The sequence below is a fragment of the Grampus griseus genome, assembly GCF_964374135.1.
Source record: "Grampus griseus genome assembly, chromosome: 5".
In the NCBI taxonomy this organism is placed as follows: domain Eukaryota; kingdom Metazoa; phylum Chordata; class Mammalia; order Artiodactyla; family Delphinidae; genus Grampus; species Grampus griseus.
The window spans coordinates 8,099,508-8,112,907 of NC_138998.1; the positions used below are offsets into that span (position 1 = coordinate 8,099,508).

General features: G+C 38.4%; 1 protein-coding gene across 1 annotated transcript in view; it reads left to right on the plus strand.

The window, feature by feature from the left end:
* SATB1 (SATB homeobox 1) overlaps window positions 1-13,400 on the plus strand; it is a 79,771-nt gene that overhangs the window by 25,323 nt on the left and 41,048 nt on the right. The window contains exons 6-7 of the mRNA XM_082654576.1: window positions 2,546-2,657; window positions 5,236-5,690. Of these exons, the coding sequence (XP_082510702.1) occupies window positions 2,546-2,657; window positions 5,236-5,690 (567 nt within the window). The remainder of the gene's footprint in view (window positions 1-2,545; window positions 2,658-5,235; window positions 5,691-13,400) is intronic.

Consider the following 13,400-nt stretch of genomic DNA (forward strand, 5'->3'; position numbering starts at 1 on the left):
ACCTGAATTATGGACTATTTCCCGGCCCCCTAAAAGCACAGAAAGATAGAGAATCTAGAAAGTTGCTTTGGCATGCGTCATAACCTGTGGATTAGCCTTTTGACTTATGTCTCACTTAGGCTAATATTTATGTTATTCAGAGTTTGCCTAAGCCCGCACCACTTGACAGAGTAGAAAGCATCCAGAAAGTCACTTAAGGACAGAGCCTACCAATTTAGGGTTAAACGAGGGCAGGGGGAAGCTTTGATGAACACGCACATATGGATATTATTTTCCACATATGGGTAATAATGAACTACATAGCACTGTTACATATGGGCTCTAGTTTTATAAAAATATTTCAGATGTTTTTTTTTCTTTTTCCCACACATTGTATATTTTTCTTCCTCCCCCACCCCCATATATTTTCCACTCTTGCGCTACTGAATCACATTAAATTGAAATGATCTGTTTACATGCCTCTTCCTGATAGACGGTAAACTTCTTGTAGGCTGAGGCTGTATCTTATCTGCCCTTGTATCCCTAGTACCAGCCAGGGACGTAGTAGGTGCACAGCAAAGAGCGAATCTCATAGATGGAACCATTGGCAAAGTCAGGTAGCCTGGACATTTGTCAGAAACCTCAGCAAAATTTTGATATTTCAGACTTTTCTGAAAACTAAGACATAAGCTACATCTAAAATTTACATGTACTATTATGTTAACATTTAAGAATCTGCCAGCATGTCTAAGTTGAAGAGTAATAATTTTTTAAAAATTGGACCAAAGTAGAAGAACATGGGCTCTCACCCATTTGCAGAATCACAGTGATCCATCAGCCATCTCAGTAGTTTTGTTAGTGTCTGACTTTATTGATCCATCGTTAATAGAGTAAATGTGATTGAAGCTGACGGATTGTTAACTGGATCAGGTAATCTTCTGGGTCCGGTTTTGGCAACCTTGCTAAGTATCTTTTTGTACCTTGGACTGAGGGACTCTCAGTCTGGATTAATGGCAGAGTATCATGAGCACATTAAGAATGTCTTTTTAGAGAAATGTAAAAATGACTATCCAGTAGAAAGTGTCAAAAAAAAAAAAAGATATCATAGTGCCTCTTAGGAAGGATAGCCATGTTTTACATCAATAATGTAACCCCAGCTTATCCTTCACTGGAAGTTCTTCGAAGATCCCCAAGGTTTACATATTACAGGAATGTGTGCATGCTACAGAATTAACACTGATGACGGATGTCAGGAGAATCAATGATAATCAGAAGAGCTCTACGTTAGAAGTAGCTTAAAGAAGGTAACGATGTAAAAATACTTTTGTCCCCAAACTGGCGTTTCTGCTTGTTCCCCACCTTCTGTAAACCGTTTTCACCACAGACCACCTGAAGTCTGAAATGTAAGTTCTCATGTTTCTACACATAGGAGTGGAGGACAGATTGGCTCTGCAAAGTCTAATTATTCCTACGACTCAATGGGAAATTAATTTAGCCACTACTAGAGAATATGAGTGTTGTGGCTGGAAATAACCATGACCAAGCCACTGAAATGACCAGAACCAAAATTTCCTGGGAAGAAAATACTTTTCTTTGTTGAAAATGAGTTTAAAAAAATAAAGACAAAACTAGTAATACATCAAAATCATTGTCTTTCTTCATTTTTCTATGTTAAACTGTTGACTCCATTTTCCAAGCTTTTGTTATTAGAAGCAGGATGAAGACAAGTGACAAAATAGGGCGTTTTCTTTTTTGTGGTATCCTTGAGAGATGAGTCACCATGAAATGCATATTTTTAAAAATGATATGGTTAGTTTGAAATTCAAAACCCAAGCTTTACTATATATGAAGCTAGCAATAAGATTGCAGCATATGTTTTTCTTCTGTTAGAGGATCTTTGTGAATAGTTTTTCTCTTCTTAAATGTGGTCAGTCAGCCTTGCAACAGTGTTAATTTACCTCCAGGTGAAACCCAAATACTATGAGTGGAAAGTGCAAGGGGTGTTTCCCAAACTTCAGTGGGCACGCAAATCCCCGGGGATCTGATGAAAATGCAGGTGCTGCCTGACCAGGTCTGGAGTAGGGCCCAATATTCTGCATTTCTAATAAGCTTCCAGATGATGCTGATATTATGGTCCCTGGGCCATCCTGGGAGTTGCAAGGATGGAGAATTTAGTCACCAAACCACAAAGTGGCATTTATTTATGAATTACAATCAGAAAGCCATCTCCAAGTATTTGGATTTATTGGAATCGGTGGAAGTTTGAAGTTTGTCCGCCCAGGAACAGATGACATTGGTGGAGGTCCCATACATACTAGAGCAAAGTCTGTGGGTGTGATCATTTTATACCAGTCTCAGCGGACTGTTGCTTTCTACTTAAATAAAGCATTTGATGCTCTACTTACTGACTTTGAAGAAGTCATGGCTTTAGGCTACAGTGTGAAACAAAAATGTATTGGTACTCAGTTGATGAAAAAAAGTTACAGTTTCCACAATTGAAATCATGTCCGTGTTCTGTCTTGTGCCGCTGTGTATTACAACTGTTTCCATCCCCCTCTTCACGCAGAGTATGATTTCTTCCATTGTGAACAGCACTTACTATGCAAATGTCTCAGCAGCAAAATGTCAAGAATTTGGAAGGTGGTACAAACATTTCAAGAAGACAAAAGATATGATGGGTAAGCAGAAAACCGTTGCAGCGGTGGCTACATACCATTACGTGTCATTTGGGGGTTTATCCAAGTTGCATGTAAAGCCAGGTCTTGTGATTGCCCAATTAGAGATCAATTTAGAATGTTTCTTGGAGGGTGGGGAGTGGGTCTGAGTATAATGAGATAATTAAATTCAATAAATGTTTGTGTTTAAATCAGCCCAACTGACTTGGTTGTCAGACATGCAGGAGATGGAGGCGAGGCGGGGTGGGGGGGGGAGCTGTCATTTTTTAACATCTCAGTGAAGACCTAACCAGGCCTTGAATAACTAATATTGGCTGTGGGTTCTCTCAGAGATAAATCATGCTTTTATGTTTTTTTGAGTTTTCTTTGAGAGAAAGGGAAAGTGCCAATTTTTACACCCAATTTTTGAGGATATTCAATTGTATTTATAGTCTCCACAGTTGAGATCAAGTGATATTTACAGCTATAGTCTCCAGCCCCCCCAGATAGGCACTTTGGTGAGCATAGTGCTTTACCATCCGTAACCAAAGAACCATTGCATCATTTCTAGACTCTCACTGCCATGGCACCTATCTTAACATGTAACTTTAGGTCAATATTTGTTACGCAGGAAATACATTAAAATTATCTGCAGTGTGAAGTGACAGATAAAAGTTGTGTGTTGTACCCTACCTAGCATTTAGATGATGTCATTTCTCCCTGTTGAGTTTGTTAGTGTTCGTTAAAGCAAACACTGTGATTAAGCTTAATGTTTTAATTTCTATTAAGGTTTTCTTTCTTGTACCTACCAAATAAAATGTTTTAAAATAATATAGGAATGGGATGTTTGATATGCATAGCATTACGTTGTGTTTTAAGTCTATTTCTGTTTACTTCCGTTACATTCATTCAGTAACACAATAATAACTTCTCCTGAAGATTTTAAGAGGCAAGAGAACCTGAATTTTGAGCCTGTTTTAGCGTTTAATATTTGAAGCAAAACCATCCATCTACCAAAACAGATTCTTTGCCGTTTATAGCTTAGAGCCGTAATGAAGACAATGCATCATTTTTTGGAATAATTGCTTGAATTACTATTCCCTATGAATGGCCCACTTGGGCTGATATCACTGGTAGAAATGGAAGGTTTCTTCCCCAATGCTTAGTTATATTTTGCATATATCAGTGACTATAGCAGTATGATAAGTTCCTCTAAATATAAAGCCTGAATATTTAATAAAAAGAGAAATGATGATTAAAATCAACCCAGAGTCCACACATGGGAAGCATGGTGTACTATTTATTTATTTATTGGCCGCACTGCACAGCTTGTGGGATCTTAGTTCCCCAACCAGGGATCAAACCCGGACCCCACAGCAGTGAAAGTGCGGAGTCTTAACCACTGGACCGCCAGGGAATTCCCATGGTGTACTATTTAGAAAGACTCACCTACTGACCGTCCTCAGCCTTTCAGGTCAAGAGCATCCAAGCAGTCTCTTCCCTGTAGCAGGAAAGCAGTTGACACACTATTCACTCTCAGCCAGTCCATGTGAGGGATGTAGCCAAGGGAGAAACGTTCGTCCTGTGTGGGTGGTAATAAATTGCAAGATGGTGACGGTATCACCATTGCATCAGAGTGACTCCCTACCCCTTCCTTGAAAGATTGTCATAGCATCTGGTGATGGTCACAGCTTCTTCAAGAAGCATTTGGGTCTTAGCAACACTGGGTATGCTGGCTTGCAATACATTAAGTCCTTTGCTTCATTCTAAGAAATATTTGCAGCTATACCCATCATCTAACATGATAGTTAGAATTCAGCAAAACAGGACGTGTAAGATACCCAGCCCAGTGTCCAGCATGCACTCAGTTATCATTACTGATCATTATGACCACTTTTATTATTTATTATATTGATTAGTTTTCTATATTAACAGCTAGGTTAAAATTGAACATAAGTAACATTTGTGTACTTTTTTTCATGCAAACTTTTTGCCTGGAGTAGTAACAGTTAATGTATATATTATGAGAAAATACTTGCATTTTTCTTTTTTCTACAGTTGCATATGATCTTTTCCTAGCTCCACTCACTCTTTCTAGTTGCCGTTAAGGAAAGAGTGTTCTTCTAGAAGCTATTTGGTTTTTTTGGGGCCGCATGCAGCATGTGGCTTGCAGGATCTTAGGTCCCCAACCAGGGATCAAACCCAGATCCTCAGCAGTGAAAGCGCCAAGTCCTAACCACTGGACTGCCGGGGAATTCCCTAGAAGCTATTTTAAAATAAATGTTGCCTTATAAGAAGTAAGAGTGAATAATCGTTTGACCCCCAGACTAGTCACATAGACTTTGAAAATAATTGATTTCTGGCCTTAAATCTAAACCACATTATAAAACTAGAAAGCGTTATCCCCCTTTCAGAGTTTGTGCCATGGTGCAGAGGACAAAAGTAAAAGCATGGCCAGTTGCATTCCATCTTGAGATGTTGCTAGTTTCCTTGGACCTTGGGTGTGCCCTGTGCCTTCTGTCTGTATTAGGGAATGACCAGAGATCCTTATCAATGCAGATCATTGTTGGCTCAACGTGATTTTCCTTCTTGTCCACTTCAGTTGAAATGGATAGTCTCTCTGAACTATCCCAGCAAGGTGCCAACCACGTCAACTTTGGCCAGCAGCCGGTCCCAGGGAACACCGCGGAGCAACCCCCGTCCCCCGCGCAGCTCTCCCACGGCAGCCAGCCCTCTGTCCGGACCCCTCTTCCCAACCTGCACCCTGGGCTCGTGTCAACGCCCATCAGTCCTCAGTTGGTCAACCAGCAGCTGGTGATGGCTCAGCTGCTGAACCAGCAGTATGCAGTGAACAGACTTCTAGCCCAGCAGTCCTTAAACCAACAGTACTTGAACCACCCTCCCCCTGTTAGTAGATCTATGAATAAGCCTTTGGAGCAACAGGTTTCTACCAACACAGAGGTGTCTTCCGAAATCTACCAGTGGGTACGTGATGAACTGAAACGGGCAGGAATCTCCCAGGCAGTATTTGCACGTGTGGCTTTTAACAGAACTCAGGTCAGTTTTGTTTTATGTGTAAATGGTTCCTCTCTCTCTTTTTCTCTTCCTTCTTTAATCCCATCTACACTAATGTTTATGCTTTTACTTTGTACTAACATTTTTTTCCTTCTCTCCCTGTGGTCATATTGTCTGTACCTGGGGGTGCCTACATTTTATCATTTCTCTGCTTATCGTAAACCTCTTCTACCAAGAGAAAGCTGGGTACAAATCGATCCTGATTCAGGGGCCTTGAAAGAATAAATATCGAAAATATTTCAAACTGACATTACCTATGCTTTTATGTAATGGAATTATAGACTGTTGGTAGCAGATTGAGAAAGGTTTGAGGACTTGGTCAAGGCCATTTCATTGGTAGGGCTCCAGGCTTCTAGCCCACTATCCACCTTTCCTAGACCAGGGATCAGCAGACCTTTTCGGTAATAGACCAGATAGTAAGTATTTTAGTCTTTGAGGGCCACAGCAGCCATAGACAGAAATGCATAAAACTATTTACAAAACAGGCCCTGGGGGTAAGCTTGGCCTTGGAGGCCTTAGCTTGAGACTTCTCATTGAGATTTGCATATACCCCTTGTGTTCTCACCTTTGTCCTCCTGGGCAAATTCCTGTGAAGATATTATCAGGAAGGAAGATGTTTAGCAGGATGTGGAGAAAGGGTGATATACAGGAGAAGACCTAAGATAAAGACATCTGAAAAGCCCTAAAAAAAATTGATTCCATTGGGCTTCCCTGGTGGTGCAGTGGTTGAGGGTCCGCCTTGCCGATGCAGGGGACGTGGGTTTGTTCCCCGGTGCGCGTCCAGAGCCTGTGCTCCGCAACGGGAGAGGCCACAACAGTGAGAGGCCCACGTACCACAAAAAAAAAAAAAAAAAAAAAATTGATTCCATTAAACACTGAATGAGAGGATTTTTTTAAAATGTCTTCTTTTTTGAAACTAGTATGATATATACATGGTGTTTATTACACACACACACACCCTCCCCAGAAAAACCCCAGAAGAACATGTAACTTTGATTAGAATGAGGACATTATGTCCTTTTAACTTTTCTTGTTTTGCCACTGTTCTTTCGTCAATTTTTTTTTTTTTGGCCTGACTCATACTTTCCTTTCGTATTTATTTTGTTTATTACATGATTATAAGAATAAAATCCGGGGGCTTCCCTGGTGGCGCAGTGGTTGAGAGTACGCCTGCCAATGCAGAGGACACGGGTTCATGTCCTGGTCCGGGAGGATCCCACATGCCGCGGAGCCATGGCCACTGGGCCTGCGCGTCCGGAGCCTGTGCTCCGCAACAGGAGAGGCCACAACAGTGAGAGGCCCGCGTACCGCAAAAAAAATTAAAATAAAAAATAAAATCCGGGTACAAAAATATCTAGTATTAATTCCTTGCTGGCAGTTTCCATACCTAGGAGAATCCCAGCTGTGACTTATGTTTGGCTTGCCTTCACTGGATTGAAACTTAGGAGGCCTTACAAAGCCTTTAACTCAGTGTTTGTTTTCAGTTTCTTTAACTGTTTTTTGTACATCATCTGTCTGTGTTTAAAAGGGTGGTTGCAAAGTTATTTCTCAGGTTAAAATTGTATGGTTTTACCTAGTTTTATTAATATATCTTTACAACTTAAAAATGTGTTCATTATTAGGTGGTAAATTTAATATGACACCTCTATTCAGTTGGAGCCTCATTATTTTAAAAAAAATTTTAAAAATGAATAGATGAAAGGATCAAGTCAGCCTTCTAGCTACTCCTGTTTCTGGCAGCATCCTTTATTTTTGTAAATAGCAGTAACTACCAGTAGTTCTTAGTACTGGGCAAAAACCAGGCAGGTCTCTGCCTAAAAGTTGCTTGTTGAACTGAATTGAAAGCCCACAGAGACAGCACTGACATGGACACAGATGACTCACAGATTCAGTGGAAAGCATTTTGGAAATTGAGCAAATTGTTATTTCTTAAAGGACCAAGGAAAGTGTGTTTTATGTAGTAAAGAGAGTCTAGCTGAAGGTGAAAAGGGTAAGGTCACCACCCATCAGTGTGTTTTTTCTTCTGTGGGGCTGTAATGTCCCAGGCATCATCACCCTGGAGAGTGACCATTTGTTCTCCTTGGGTTTTCATGTGGACGGATTCCACAGATATCAATAGGATTTGTTACTGGAAAAGAGACAGAGTTCTCTATTTTATACCCTATCAATCTCTTCGAAAAGATGGTTATCTCTGTGGTTAACATTGAAAACAGTGACTTAATGTTTTCAAGGGAGAGAGGAGAATGAAACCCGGGTGCAGCTTGATATCCATCTCTTTATTAATAATAGCCAGTTGCGAAAGAGTCATTACCGAAAAATTGTCTGGAGCCGCGGATGACAGAGGGGTTTGGTTTTAAACCTGTATAGAGGTAATTGGGACTCCTCCGTCGAAGTGGATGATGGGCCATGTTTGAAGCTGTTAGATTTCAATGAGAGTCATTGTCTATGTATATTTAAGAGTTCACTTTTGGGGAATTTGCTTTGGAACACGCAAGCATGCATGTCTTTTCGGTGGTCATACCAAAACACCATGCACACTCACGCGTACACACACAGCTGCATTTATTTTAATGATTATATATTCATATGAGTGTATGTAGTATGTTTATTTCAAACTGTATGCATTTCAATAAAAGCAGGTGCATCGTGAGAGTGTATGGTGTAAGTGTGGAGGATGAAAATACACATGCTAATGCATATGTATAGAGCAGGAGCTCTGCAGAGTTAAACCGCACAGACACGTTTGTGTGTACTTATTACAGTGTGCAATTCCGGCTCCAGGTTTTAAAAAAATTAATGAAAAATATGTACATACAAATGCAAAGTCCTCTGATGTGATCGGATAAAGACACTGGCATCCTATAAACAGTATGTTAAAACATTCATGTAATAGATGATGCTGTTGTGAGTTGAGAATATCGACAGCTCTGTATAACTTTAAAATCCTGGGTCTCATCTTTCAACTCTTCATTGGAGAATTTTCTCATCAGCTTAATTGGGTCTCCTGAATTAAAACATACCCCTCTCTTCTAAGACATTCCTGTATCGCTATTTTTTAAAGTCGAAAACAAAAGAAAACAAAAAGATGAAAAAAAGTCTACCTTTTCTGAAAGCTTGTGATGAAATTTATATAATTCCTTGTTTTAAGGATGTTTCCCCCTTCTGAATTGATGGGCATATGTTCTTTAATTGCTACGGAAGGTACCAGCTTTTAGCATCTGTCATTCATTCAGTTATGCCTACTTGATGTCTTTTTAATGGAAACCCATGGCTAAAATTAATTGCTGAAGCTTCTAGATTTATACTTTTCCATTCACTTCTCTGTATTACTGCTACTTAAAGGTCGTGATAGAAGAAAATATATTCTTTAGTGCTCCCCCCGCTTTTTAAAATAAATCCCATAGTTTAACTCTGATCCCATTCTGTGGCTTTTCCCCTTTTTTCTCCCCCCTCCTCTTGTCTTTGGCACACTTTATTTTCCAGTAAAATAAAGAATGAAGATGGATTATTCAAAACTGATAACAGTAATGGACCATCATGTAATGTTTTATTGAATTTGAGTTCTGTAAATTATGTGGTGGAGAGAAATTTGCCTGCTTAAGTATAACAGAAATTGCTACTGTGTTCCTATAATTCTTCACAGTGTAATTTAAGAAAAGTCCACTCTCCATATCACTATTGAATAAAAGGTAAAAAGGTGCTATTACCCCGACGTGACAGCTCTTGTTTGGCCTCCCAACCGACAGAGATAAATGTGTCTGCTTATAACTTGCTTGGCCTGAGTCCAAGGTAGGAGGTGGAGTTCAAAAGTAGTCTTTCACCTGGACATGTGATTAAAAATTCACCAAACAAGAGGCAGGTAGCCTTGAAGAATCTTCTACATGTTTTATTTTTAGAGGGAGGTTTCATCAAATCATATTTTCCTTCTGAGGGCTTTGAAGTTCCACGAAGCTGATAAAAATCTATTTGAATCAGTGATTATGTTCAAAGAGGAGACAAACGGGAGGCCAGACAGGCTTTTTGTTCATACTGGCAGTCTCTTTCGCTTATCTGCTGTTTTAAAGAATTCATAATTAGCTTTTGGAAGTACTGATAATATTTATTGAAGGTTTTTCTTTCTTTTCCAATACTAATGAATTTTACTTGTAAACTCTTTCTGGAATGTAAAAAAGGTTTAGGTATTCATCAGCAAGTTCACTCTTTAATTGAAAACATTAGAAATCTCACCACCACTATGGAATGGCGATGCAGAATAATCTTACGTTTTCATGTATAGAGCACATATTGAACAATCTGAAGATGTGAAGTGCATGAAAAGCAGCTTCTCGTTTCCCATAAAATTGATATCCATGAGGTGCTGGTAACATACTACATAATATACAAAATCGCAAGTTCTTTTTGGAAACAAAAATGACTAATGATTTTGTTTAATTTCATTCAGCAAATTTATTGAGCACCTGTGGGGCATAATATTGGTAAATATTTTAGTCCTGGTATTTCAGCGATAGCAAGTATGGTACATGATGACCTTGACATGTTATTTTTTAGCATGAAGAAAAGTTTTTGGTAAGAGGTCTCTCTTACTATCCACCATGGGGCATTACTACAAATGACCTTGACCTAACTTGGCAAGTCTTAACTGGATTTTCAGTCATGGGAAATGGGAAACAAGGGCCACATACATCTTGAATCCATAAATGTAGCTACTCAAATAACAACAACCCAAACAGGACCAAAACGTGCATTCCCATACCCGGATTCTAATGCCAGTCATTTCGCATCCAGAATTTTCTCAAGTGACATCATTCTCTTTAAAAAAGTAATTAACACATTCTAATCAAAACATTTTCTAATAATATTTTCAAGCATTTCCACCAGGGGGCACTCCCCTCATTGAAAGCCTGGGCCAAAAAAAAAAAAAAAAACCACACAAAAACCCGAAGGTTTGTAAAATACCTGAGACTGTCTACACTGTCTGCTTTCGAGCTCTGTGAATGTCCCAGGATTTGAAATATCAGTCTAGACCTTCAGCACATCCCAGGCAGAAAACCTGCACTCGCTCTAGTTAGAATAATTAAGTGGAAATAAAATGCTTTGCCCGGAAAACATTTCATATGCTCAAATGGGACGTCATGCTAACGTCAAAATATGAGTAGAGAAATTGCTAAATTCTCTCCCAAGTGACCTTCTATCTGTTACTTTAAGCCATACAGGAATGACTCAGTCTCATGTTAGCAAGACTTGATATCATTATGTATTTTTTCATGTGTTGGCTTTCTCACTGTAGTTCTCTGCTGTCTCGGGAAACATTTGTAATGGAAAGAGATGACATTTTGTTATCTGAGATCTCTGAATGTCTAATTTCAAATTTCCCAAATATAATAACATCTGTTTATAGGATCTCTTTTGACCTAAAGTGTTTTGTAAATAGTTGATTTACAATGTTATGTTAGCTTCAGGTGTACAGCACAGTAATTCAGTTTATATATTCTTATATATTTTTTTCAGATTCTTTTCCCTTATAGGTTATTACAAAATATTGAGTATAGTTCCCTGTGCTATACAGTAGGTCCTTGTTGATTATTTTATGTATGTTGATAGTAGTGTGTATGTGTTAATCCCACACTCCTGTTTTATCCTTCCTCCCTTCCTCTTTGGTAACCGTAAGTTTGTTTTCTGTGTCTGTGTGTCTGTTTCTGTTTTGTAAATAAGTTCATTTGTATCATTTTTCTTAGATTCCGAATATGAGTGATACATGATACTTGTCTTTCTCTGTCAGACTTACTTCACTTAGTATGATAATCTCTAGGTCCATCCATGTTGCTGCAAAAAAAATTTTTTAAATTACTGAACAATTAGTGCAGATAAACGTCTTACAAAGTGCCACATAACTTTCCACTGAAGGCTCACCTTGAGTACATTATTAATTACCATTAGAATTTTCCCGTGGGGAACATATCTTGTTAAGTTTCTGTCACCCATTTGGAATTTTTTCCTTCTATGGTCTGAATACACATAATCCATTTAGTAAATATTTATCAAACACTTACGTGGCAGGCATTGTGCTGGGATGACAAAAAAAGAATATTAGACTATTGTACTCAAGGATTTATAATGTATTTATGTGTACTGTATGTTTCTCTTTCTGTAGAGTTAAGATATATTGCTTTGTGAAATATATCTTTTAATATCTTTAAAGATTTTTTATCCCCATTTGGTAGGGAAGAGTTTAGAGCAAGGGCTGTTTTTTTTTACACCTATTTTCAAACATTGTTTCTGAGACCTGTATTTCTTGGTTTCAACGTGACACATCAAAAACACAGTCAATCTAATTAGTTGGCCTTGCGCAAATTAAATAGCTGGATGATTGACTGCCTGTTTGACTGAATTTTAGTTAAATTGACTGGATGTTTTGCTCATGTATAAACACAGTTGCAACATTACTTGTCAGTATTATAAATGAAAGGACAAGTACCCTTCATTCTTCAGTCACATTTCTTAGGGTGAAACTGGCTTCCCTTGCATAGACCAAATGAGAAACTAAAATGTACTCTTAAGCCCCCGAGCCTATTGGAGGATCTTTTTTAATAGCAGCCTATATAGATCGTTTTTGAAGTGGACACTGCTTTTATATTGTCTGTACCCAACTGTTATCTTGGGGCAATATGCTACATTTTCCTTGAGCAATTGGGAACAAAGCCAGGTTTGCGCTTCTAGGAAACCATGAAAAAACCCCAATGTTATAACGTTGGGGCTTGGTTGTTTTGACATGACACTTTACCTCCCTTTCCCAAATGTACCCTGTTGCCATTTCTGCAGGGTTATTAGAAAGTGAAATTTGCAAATGATATAGAGATCGCCACAACATTTTATTCTGAGCCATATTGTGATAAACTGAAATGTAGAAAGCAAACACGTCTTGGCATTCCAGGCATTTTTTCATGCAGGAGGTTGAAGAGGTAAGGCCTGCTCAGTCCTTATCAAATGGGCAGAAAATGTTTCTAATCCTTGTATTTCATATAAGCCCTTAAACAAAATTGTGGAGAAACACCCATTTTTAAAATGCATTCTTCCAAAAATTAAAGAAGTAGTTAACAATTCTCTGTTATTTGGGGAGGAATACCATAAAGAAGTTTACTAATGGGTTGTGAATTTCTTCTAGCACTATTAAAAATGTTTATTCCTCAAGAAATTTGATTTTTACAGAATTTGATAGTATTCTTTTTCTTGGCATGCTACGATGGAATTTTGCAGTGTGGAAAAGGGGTTATGTATTTCAAATTTAAAGGATGGTTTCTGAAGTTCAAATTTTCAACCTGTTACTCAGAGGTATATTGTATAGCAAGCAGTATAGTTTCCTTAAGCAGTAAATAGAATCACTTGTCATTGACTCCAATAATTTGAAAACCAAGGAATAATGTAAAATATTGCCTGCAAAAACATAGCATAAATCTTAGATGATACTTTAGTGATATTCTTTTTCCTAGTATGTTACAATTCATTTTCGAGTATTTTCTTTGTAAATCCTACTTCTCTCGAAATGGCTTTGTATCTTTACATATTGGGCTGTTGGCATTCCACTGCCTTTGTCTTGGCAGCTTGAGAACTATACAGTTCAGTGCTGTCGTATTATGAGCATTTCATTTATTCTTAACTTGCCTCAATCCTGTCTCTGTGAAAGATTTCATGGCA